The 9879-nt window shown below is 38.1% G+C and overlaps 1 protein-coding gene across 1 annotated transcript; it reads left to right on the top strand.

Annotated features, from left to right (window-relative positions):
* The first annotated feature begins 158 nt into the window (after positions 1-158).
* LOC109005068 (protein NETWORKED 1A-like) lies at positions 159-9663 on the top strand. Its single transcript, XM_018983841.2, has 4 exons — positions 159-448; positions 1113-1381; positions 2233-6494; positions 8182-9663. The coding sequence occupies exons 2-4, from the start codon at positions 1279-1281 to the stop codon at positions 9361-9363; spliced, it is 5547 nt and encodes a 1848-aa protein (XP_018839386.1). The 5' UTR covers positions 159-448; positions 1113-1278; the 3' UTR covers positions 9364-9663.
* Positions 9664-9879: the final 216 nt, after the last annotated feature.

Genomic DNA, 9879 nt, shown 5'->3' with positions numbered 1-9879 from the left:
TATCTTTAAGATTTTTTGAGCGCATACGCATACTCAAAATACATATAATTATGTCCTCTATTCTAAATTTCGAAAAAAATAATTAAATATTTCGTCGTACCTTTTTTGTTTTTCAGTCCGTCCTCCTTTACAGCTGATGAGGCGTTAAACAGTGAGTGCCAAATCTCTTAATATAATGCAAAGGACCCATTCGGGAGAGAGAGAGAGAATGGGGTCAGAAGAATGATAGGCAGCAGTAGTTCTGGTATTTCAGCTGCTGGCCAAAAGCCCATCGTCAGTTTCCATTCTTCTCGTGTGTACTGGATCGAAGTGGGTTCATAAATAACAATTTTTTTACAGAGTTGGTTGCTGCCCTCTTTTTGAAGTTTGTGATTTTGTGTTCCTTGGGATGGTAGCTCTGCTTGCTGCATCCGATACTCATAACCCATCACTGGATTTCAGACATTTGGTAAGTTGACGATGATACTATCACACTAAAGTTCATAAAGGTTTAGTTTTTGGTTTCTTTTTTTTGTATGCAGTTTTGAGACCCATCTGTTCATAATTACTACCCTTACGTTCTTTTGAATGGTAGTTTCGCTTGCTGGCCATGCATATATTATGACTAGAAAGCGTTGGAAAGGCGTATATTACATCTTTATCGAAAACCGTTTGTATGTATGTGCTTCTTTTAAGTTCTGGATTCACTTGGTCACGAGTTCTCCCTCTCTGTCTCTCTCTCTATCGTATCGATCCCTCAATGTACCTTTATATGACAGTGCTTGCTGATTTTGGTGATGCTTTTAACTGAGTTGTGGCGGATAGTGTCATGCATTCCTGGTGTTCGTGTTTTTGGTTCCAGCATTTCCGTGACAATTTACTTAATTACTTCATGATGTTCTAAAATTTATTTTATCTTTTTTCCTCGTGGTCCTGTCCTGTGGATCGGTTAATTTGGAAGTTTGAAGGCTATTGAAGCAAGGAGTAGCACGAACTTAAGTGAAGATGTATTTTTCTAAGGAGTTTTAATCGTTTATATTGAAGATGCTAATTATGTGAACTTTCTAGGATTTTGAAGATCAAACTCCAATTTACTTACATTGATATTTTCCATTGTTGATCTTGGTGTTTAGGTGCTAGCAGTGAGAAATATAGAGCCGTAACCGTCATCTGGAATATAATTGGGCGGTGCGATATATTAATTTGATATTCTAGCCTGGATCCGTTACTTAATACTGGTATAAGCGCCAGGCTTTTTCCAAGTCAAAATCAGTTGTGCTGTTGTTCCTTGCTGGTGTCATGGCAACCTCATTACATTCTGAGTCCAGACGCTTATACTCTTGGTGGTGGGACAGCCACATTAGCCCGAAGAATTCCAAATGGCTTCAAGAAAATCTTACAGGTGTTAATTTTTCTCGGAGAATTAATTTCCTATCACTGTGGTCTCACAATTTTGTTTCTTGCTCATATATGCTCTTTTACATGTATCATTGATGGTGTTTGATTCCTATTAATTACTACTGGTTACTGCTCTAGGGCCTGAAATCAACTTAAAGAGGGCGTATTAGACTCTAGTAAATATAAGGACCTCACTTTAGTCTGGAATCTTTCAACTGAGTGTGTCCCCAAACTGAAACCATATGATGAGCATTGCGGGATCCTCGTTGAACAATTCTTTATGAGAACATACTGCCTTCAATTTGTTGCAATTTTGGCAAGATATTTTACTTCTGTTTGTATGTTCTTATATATTGCCATTTCATTTTTGTTGCTTTCCTCATAACCTCGTCACCAGTTGAAACCAACTCAGATGGCTGTGCATCTATGTTCCTGAATTTGCCATTTACTTCACCTCTTGTATATTCATTTGTTTAGTCTTGTATTGGTATTTTTGAGAGGCTGTAATATAACACATCTTTCTATTCCATTGCCACATGATTGCACCTGTTATACATGCAAAATAGATTTGCATAACCCAATAAATAATCACCTTTGTTGTAAACGATAGACATTGTAGGCAGTAAATTCACTTTTATAGTTTAAAGGTGTAGTTATGATGATTCTCCATGGGTCATGATCCATGAAGGTTGGATGGCATTATTGATCACTTAAAAATTTTAAGACAGGATAACAACTGGATGTGCTGCTCTATGCCTGTTTGTGAACATTCGTGTGCCTGTTTGTAATGTGCACATGTTATCTTCATGCTACTTCATATGACATTCTCAACTGACTCTGAATCTGTTGCTACAGAGATGGATGCCAAAGTCAAAGCAATGATCAAGCTCATTGAAGAAGATGCAGATTCTTTTGCAAGGAGGGCAGAAATGTACTACAAGAAACGCCCAGAGCTTATGAAATTGGTAGAGGAGTTCTACCGAGCTTACCGTGCTTTAGCTGAGAGATACAATAATGCAACAGTGGAGCTTTGCCAGGCCCATCAAACCATGGAAGAAGCATTTCCCAACCACATGCCTTATGTGCTGGCTGATGATTCAACCTCAGGTTCTTCAGGTCCTGAGGCTGAACCTCATACATCAGAAATGTTGCATCCAATTCGTGCATTAGTAGACCCAGATGGCTTGCTCAAGGATGCACTAGGGTTCTCTTCAACCATCTTACATAAAACAGGTGGAGAGAATTCAGAAGAATGTGATGCTATAATAAGCAAAAGGGATCTTAAACAGCTCAATGAGATGTTTGGGTCTAGAGAAGTGATGCCCCAAAACTCAAATGTTACAGAAGGAAGGATAAGAAAAGGCCTGAATGTATATGAAGCAGAAGAGAGCGAACAAGATTTGCAAGATGGGTTCTCTCATAAATCATGTGAAAACAAGTGCCAGGTCCTTTCCGATTCTCAGCATTCAGGGAAAGCTGAAACTGAAGTTCAGACATTAAAGAAAGCCCTAGCAGAGATACAAGTTGAAAAGGAAGCTGTTCTTCTTCGATACAGGCAGAGTTTGGAGAAGCTATCTTATCTGGAGAGGGAGCTTGATCTTGCACAAAAGGATGCTGTTGGCCTTGATGAACGAGCAAGCAAAGCCGAAATTGAAATTAACATACTGAAAGAAGCCCTAATTGAGTTAGAAGCTGAGAGGGATGCTGGTCTTCTTCAATACAATCAGTGTTTGGAAAGGATATCTTGCCTGGAGAAAATGTTATCTGTTGCCCAAGAGGATGCAAAAGGGCTTGATGAGCAAGCTATTAAAGCAGAAAATGAAAACCAATATCTCAAGCAAGAAATTTCTAGATTAGAGGCTGAAAAGGAGGTGGGCCATCTCCAGTACAAGCAATATGTTGAGAAGATATCTGTTTTGGAGACTAAAATCTCACTTGCTGAGGAAAATGCTCGAATTTTAAATGAGCAAATTGAAGGAACAGAAACTGAAGTTAAAACACTGAAGCAAGCTCTTTCGGAACTAATTGAAAAGAAAGAAGCTGCAGCACTTCAGTACAAGCAGTGCTTGGAGATAATAGCTAAGATGGAAAGTGAACTGTTTAATGCCGAAGAAGATGCCAAACGTATGAATGGCGAAATTCTGCTGGGAGCTGTAAAATTGAAGACTGCAGAAGAACAGTGTCTTCTATTGGAGAGATCAAATCAATCTCTGCAATTAGAAGCTAACAATCTGGTACAGAAGATTGCGGTGAAGGATCAAGAACTTTCGGAAAAGCATTATGAGTTGGAAAAATTACAAAATCTAATGCAAGAGGAGCACTCACGGTTTGAGCAAGTTGAAGCCACTCTCCAGGCTTTGAAGAAGTCACACTCTCAATCTCAAGAGGAGCAGAGAGCTCTGACTTTGGAGCTCAAAAATGGGCTTCAGATGTTGAAAGACTTGGAGATCTGCAAACATGGAATGGAAGAAAAACTTCTAAGGGTTAAGGAAGAAAACAGGAGCCTGGATGAACTGAAGTTTTCTTCCTCTATTTCAATAAACAATATACTAAATGAAGTCTTTAGCTTGAAGACGATGAAAGAGAAACTTGAAGGTGAGGTTGCACTAAAATCAGACAAGAGCAATACCCTTCAGCAGGAGGTTTACCATTTGAAGGAGGAAATCAAGGGCTTGAAAGGAAGATACCAGGCCATTATGGAGCAAGTGGAGTCAGTAGGTCTGAATCCTGAATTCCTTGAGTCACAAGTGGAGGACTTGCGAAATGAGAACACAATGCTGAAAGAGGTATGCAAAAGGGAAAGAGACGAGAGAGAGGCTCTTCATGCGAAGTTGAAGCCTATGGATGAGTTTTTGAAAGACAATGCTGTTCTGGAGAATTCCTTGACAGGATTAAATCATGAGTTGGAAGGATTGAGAGAGAAAGTCATGAATTTGCAGCAGTCCTGTCAGTTTCTCCATGGAGATAAATCCACGCTTGTTGCTGAAAAAGCCGCTCTGCTTTTGCAGTTGCAAATTATCACTGAGAACATGCAGAAGCTCTGGGAGAAGAACACCATGCTAGAGAATTCTCTCTCTGGTGCAAATATGGAGCTTGAAGGTTTGAGGGAAAAATCTAAGAGCTTAGAAGAATTATACCAGTTGCTCAGTGATGAAAAGTCAAATCTTCTAAATGAGAGACACGCCCTTGTATCTCAGTTGGAAAATGTTGAACAGAGACTTGGGAACCTGGAAAAGAGGTTTACAAAACTAGAAGAAAAATATTCAGATCTTGAGAAGGAGAAAGAATTGACCCTTTGCCAATTAGTAGAATTTCAGGGTTCGCTCTTTTTGGAAAAACAAGAGCGTGTTAGTTTTGTGCAGTCAAGTCAGGCTCATTTGGCAGGTTTGGAAAACCGAGTCCTTACCGTGCAAGAAGAAAGTAGGTTGGGGAAGAAGGGATTTGAAGAAGAGATAGATAGAACAGTTGTTGCCCAGGTTGATATTTTCATCCTGCAGAAGTTTATAGAAGATTTAGAAGAAAAGAATGCAGCTCAAGTGATTGAATGTCAAAAACATATTGAAGCATCCAAATTTTCTGATAAACTGATTACAGAGTTGGAGTGTGAGAATCTTGAGCAACAAGTAGAAGCAGAGTTCTTATTAGACGAAATCCAAAAGTTGAGGATGGTAATTCATCAGGTGTTCAGGGCGATTCAAATTGATCCACATCATAGGCATGTTGATAAGATTTCTCTGGAGCATATACCTGTGTCAGATGTTTTGGATAGTATTGAAGATTTAAAAGGTTCTCTGTTGAGAATTGGGGATGAGAAGCAGGAGCTGCTGGTTGAGAATTCAGTGCTCTTAACTTTACTTGGGCAACTGAGACTAGAGAGTGGAGAGCTAGAGTTGGAGAAAAATTTCATTGAACATGAGTTTGAGGTCATGACAGAGCAGAGTGCTATGCTGCAAAATAACAAGCAGGAGCTTCTAGAGATGAACATGCAGTTGAGATTGGAAATTGGCGAGAGCAAACATCAGGAGGATGCTTTAAAGGTTGAATTGGAAACCCAACATGTGAAGCTGAAAATTTTGGACGGTGCTTACTTGGTATTGCAGGAAGAGAATTCCCTGTTGCTTGAAGAGAAGAAATCTTTGCTCAGGAAAATCTCAGACCTAAGTGAGGAAAAAAGCATCCTTGAAGAGGAAAACAGTTTTATTCTCCATGAAACAGTAGCTCTCAGCAACCTCTCTTTGGTTTTTGAGAGCTTTGCTACTGAGAATTTTGTGAAACTAAAAGCACTTACTGAAAATATCAGCAGTCTCCATGTGGTCAACAGTGATCTAAAGGAGGAGGTTGGAATGTTGGGGAAGAAGCTGGGAATGAAAGAAGCAGAAAATCAATATCTGAACGAGTCAGTAGAAAGTCTGGCAAGGGAGCTGAATGAAGCCAAAGACTTGAATGACCAACTATGCAATCAAATTTTTGTTGGAGAGGAATTTCTGAGACAGAAGTCAACAGAGCTCTCAGAAGCAGAACAGAAGCTAAAGGCTAAAGAGAAGTCAAACGTTGAATTGTGCAGGACTGTTGAGAAATTGAAGATGGAATGTGAGGAATCAAAACTGATAAAAGAAAATCTAGAGAAACAGATTAGTGAAGTGTTTGAAGATAGCAAAATGCAGGAAAAAGATATTGAACACCTCCGTGAAGTGAATGCAAATATGGATTCTGAATTAGAAATACTACATTTAAAAATTGAAGAACACAGAATTAGAGAAGAGAATTTGAGTTTGGAAATGCAAGAGAAGAGAGATGAATTTGAACTTTGGGAGGCTGAGGCTACTTCGTTTTGTTTTGATCTCCAGATTTCTGCCATTTGTGAAGTCTTACTAGAAAATAAGGTTCAAGAGCTTGTTGGAGTTTGTGAGGTTCTTGAAGATGAAACTGCTGCAAAAAGTATGGAGATTGAAAGGATGAAGGAAAGAGTAAACTTCTTAGAAAGTGAACTTGGGGGAGTGAAGGCTCAGTTGTCTGCATATGTTCCTGCCATAGCTTCATTGGGAAATGATATAGCCTCTCTTGAGCATAACGCCCTCATTCACTATAAGCCTTTTGCAGCAGGAAATCAAGAAAAGGTAGTATTCTTTCCTCTTTCTGAAAACATCTAGTATGAACTACATTCTGTTATAGTTAAAAACATATGGTTGTTGTGCATAACAATCTTTGTTTTTTGAATTCTTTCCTTCCAAAATTAAAAAATAAAAACAGCCAGCAAAGTTTATGGCTCATATTACTTGGTTGTTTTTCATTGAAGCAATTGATTTTTGTCAAAGACCCAACCATTGATCTAGAACTGTTGTATACTAATTTGGTTAAAACCTTTAACCCTCAGGATCATAACAATTTTAGACAGCATAAAAGTTATTGTCTCATTTGATTAGATTTAAAATTTACATTTTTTGTTAATAATTTTCTCTCTTTTAATAACTTTGAGTTCATTGGTATTTGAAAACCCTTAGGGGTTGGCTCAAGTGGTAAAGGCCTCAATGGTATGCTCCCTTCAAGTCTAAGGTTCTAATCCTTTTGGGTGCAAACAATTTTTAGGAGCCATCGAACTAGGGGAACTTCCCCTTGAATTACCTAAGGTGCACTTGTGAGAAACTCCTTGCCATGGGCCTGTGCACCCTTGGGATTAGTCGGGACTTTGTTTCTCGGACACCCGGAGCCAATAAAAAAAATCGTATTTGAACTCGTTTTGCTGTCCCAATGTTACTCCATATTTTGTACTCTTTATTAGTTATAGAGACCTATTTGGGAGTCTCGCATATATCTTGGCACGTCTTAACAGTTTCCAATGTTCAATTAATTTGTTTATTAAGGATTACAGAGAACAAATAATTCTTGCTGCAAGATTGCCAGTCTCGAGCACTTACCATTCTTTCTATCTCTAGTGTCCATAGTCATCAACTTATCATATATTTACACTTTCTGCTTGTATTTTTCTTTTCGACTGTTGGGCTATTCAAGTTTGTAGGAATTGGTCATTGCACATAAACACTACAAAAGATCTTTGTATCTCTTTGAAAGGATACCAGCAAACCTGGTGCAGAAAGGATGATTATTTTCCAGGGACAGTGCTTTTTTTTGCATCCCTTGATCAATATTTTCAATGCTAATCGAAACCCACTTTTCATGCTAATCTATCTTGTGCCTTCATAAATTGCTACTTGTATTTATTTATAAGTAGTTCTACCATATTAGTACTAGTATGGTACTAATCTATCTCATGCCTCGATCAATCTAGTATTTCTATATTAATACTGGCAATTGGTACTGATGAATTTTATCTATATCTATTCCATGTTTGTATTAATATAGGACATTCTCAAGTCAGTGTCTCAAGATATTTAAGATGCAAAAGTTTAAATTTATTACAAGTTAATTGTTTTAAATATAATAAAATTAGAATAAGTTTGTAATGTTCATGCCAGTGGACTGACAGTACTGCAGTAGTGCAGAATCCCAATATACTCAAAATGTTTGTAGAGTTATCTCTTTATGATATTTTCAGACTGATTTGAGCATCACATTCTTTGCAGTAAGAATTTAATTATGACTACGAGATGTTCAGGTTGAATGATCGATATAAATTTAAAGTCATTTTAATCTTTTCATAATGGTGATAGATTTGCTGTTTCTTTCTATAATCTTGAGCCCTTCAACATCGCTATCTTGATATTGTCTGTATAAATGGCTCTAAATCCCATAGTTTTTTTTTTCAAACCTAATCTTGTGCTCTTATCTGACATGCATGCGTCTCAGGACAAAGAAGTGGCAATTCATCTTCATGAAAAGAGCTGTCAAGAGCTTAAAGAAGATAAAAAATTTGTGATACCCGACAGAATCTCAGATTTGCAGAAGATGCAGGCTAAGATTAAAGCAGTAGAAAAGGCAGTGGTGGAAGAAATGGAAAAGCTTGCAACACAAGAAAGCATAAATACCGTCATCAAAGTTGAAGATGTAGTGAAAGACACTGAAGGGTTGGAATCGAAAGACATGTTACATCAAGAGAAAGACATAAGAAAGAAAGAGATGGAACTTGGGAATTATCTCACCAGTGACCTCGAGTCACAGAAGACTAAACCTGAAAATGGGAGTTTGATGAAAGATATTCTGCTTGATCAAGTCTCAGATGGTTCATTATATGGGAGAAGCAGGAGAGATAATGGTGGAGCTGATGATCAGATGCTCGAGTTATGGGAAACTGCGGAGCAGGAGTGCGGCCATGATCCAATGGTCTATGAGACACAAAATCAGGCATCTCCACCAGTGGAAGATGTTATTGCATGCCACAAGTTTGCAGATGGGGAAGGGAAGAATCAGGATCTCTCTTCAGAATTACAGATCGAGAAGGAGTTGAGCGTTGACAAGGTAGAGGTATCAACAAGTGTTAGAGAGCCAAATCAAGATGGCACCAAGAGGAAGATCCTGGAGAGTCTTGCTTCTGATGCCCAGAAATTGACGAGCGTTCTGATGACTTTGCAAAGTCTGACAAAGAGGATGGAAATGAACAAGAGCACCAAGAAGGCCAATGACACTGAACATGAAACAGTCCAAAGACGTTTAGAAGAAGTTGAGAAGGCTGTTTTGCAGCTAGTGGATATCAATGATAAATTGACCAAGGAGGTTGAAGATAGCCCCTCATCTTTGGGTGGGAGAACTTCAGAAGAGTTGGAGGCTGGAAATGTCTCCACAAAGAAAGAAACGGAACAGGCACAAAAAGGGTCCAAAAATATTGGACATTTGCAGTTGGAGTTGCAGAACATCGAATATATTCTGCTGAAATTGGAGGATGAAAAGAAAAGCAAAGCAAAATATAGATTTCAAAAAAACAGAACAGGCATTCTTCTGGGAGACTTTATTTACAGCAATGGGAGAAGTAGTGCAAGCAAGAAGAAGGCTTGTTTTTGTTGCTGTACTAGACCTTCAACTAATGGAGACTGAAGCGATCATGTAGAGGAAAGCATGTTTTCGTTGGCCACAAGTTCCACTCCTTGAGATGTTCCTAATATTATGCTGATCGTTTCTTGGATTAATCAGTGAACATCTTGCACTTTCTGCTTACAGAAACTGTGGGAACTTAGGGCTGATCTAATTATCATATGCTGCTTCTTCCAGCATTTTCAAGTCTTTTAATTTCGCTAGACTATCAATATTAGTTAAGCACGCACTCTTATTCATACCTTGTGATTAGCAACATCTTGATGAAAAATGTTTTAATCACAAAGAGATCTCATTAAAATAATCTCGACTTGATATGATATATTAAATTGTAAAATTACTTTATTATAAAATAGATCTAACATATCATATGAAATCATGTCAATTTGTAGACTTACTTTTGTGCAATCTTTTTGTGACTATAATACTACTCAATTCTGATAGCTTTAATATTTATCCTCTACATTTTTGTATCCATCTTGCTTAAATTTAAGGGAATGGAAAACATTTGCCTTCCAT

Source organism: Juglans regia, chromosome 12 (genome assembly GCF_001411555.2).
Source record: "Juglans regia cultivar Chandler chromosome 12, Walnut 2.0, whole genome shotgun sequence".
Classification (NCBI taxonomy): Eukaryota; Viridiplantae; Streptophyta; class Magnoliopsida; order Fagales; family Juglandaceae; genus Juglans; species Juglans regia.
The sequence above is the reverse complement of the archived record's forward strand: the minus strand, read 5'-3'. Positions and strand labels throughout refer to the sequence as shown.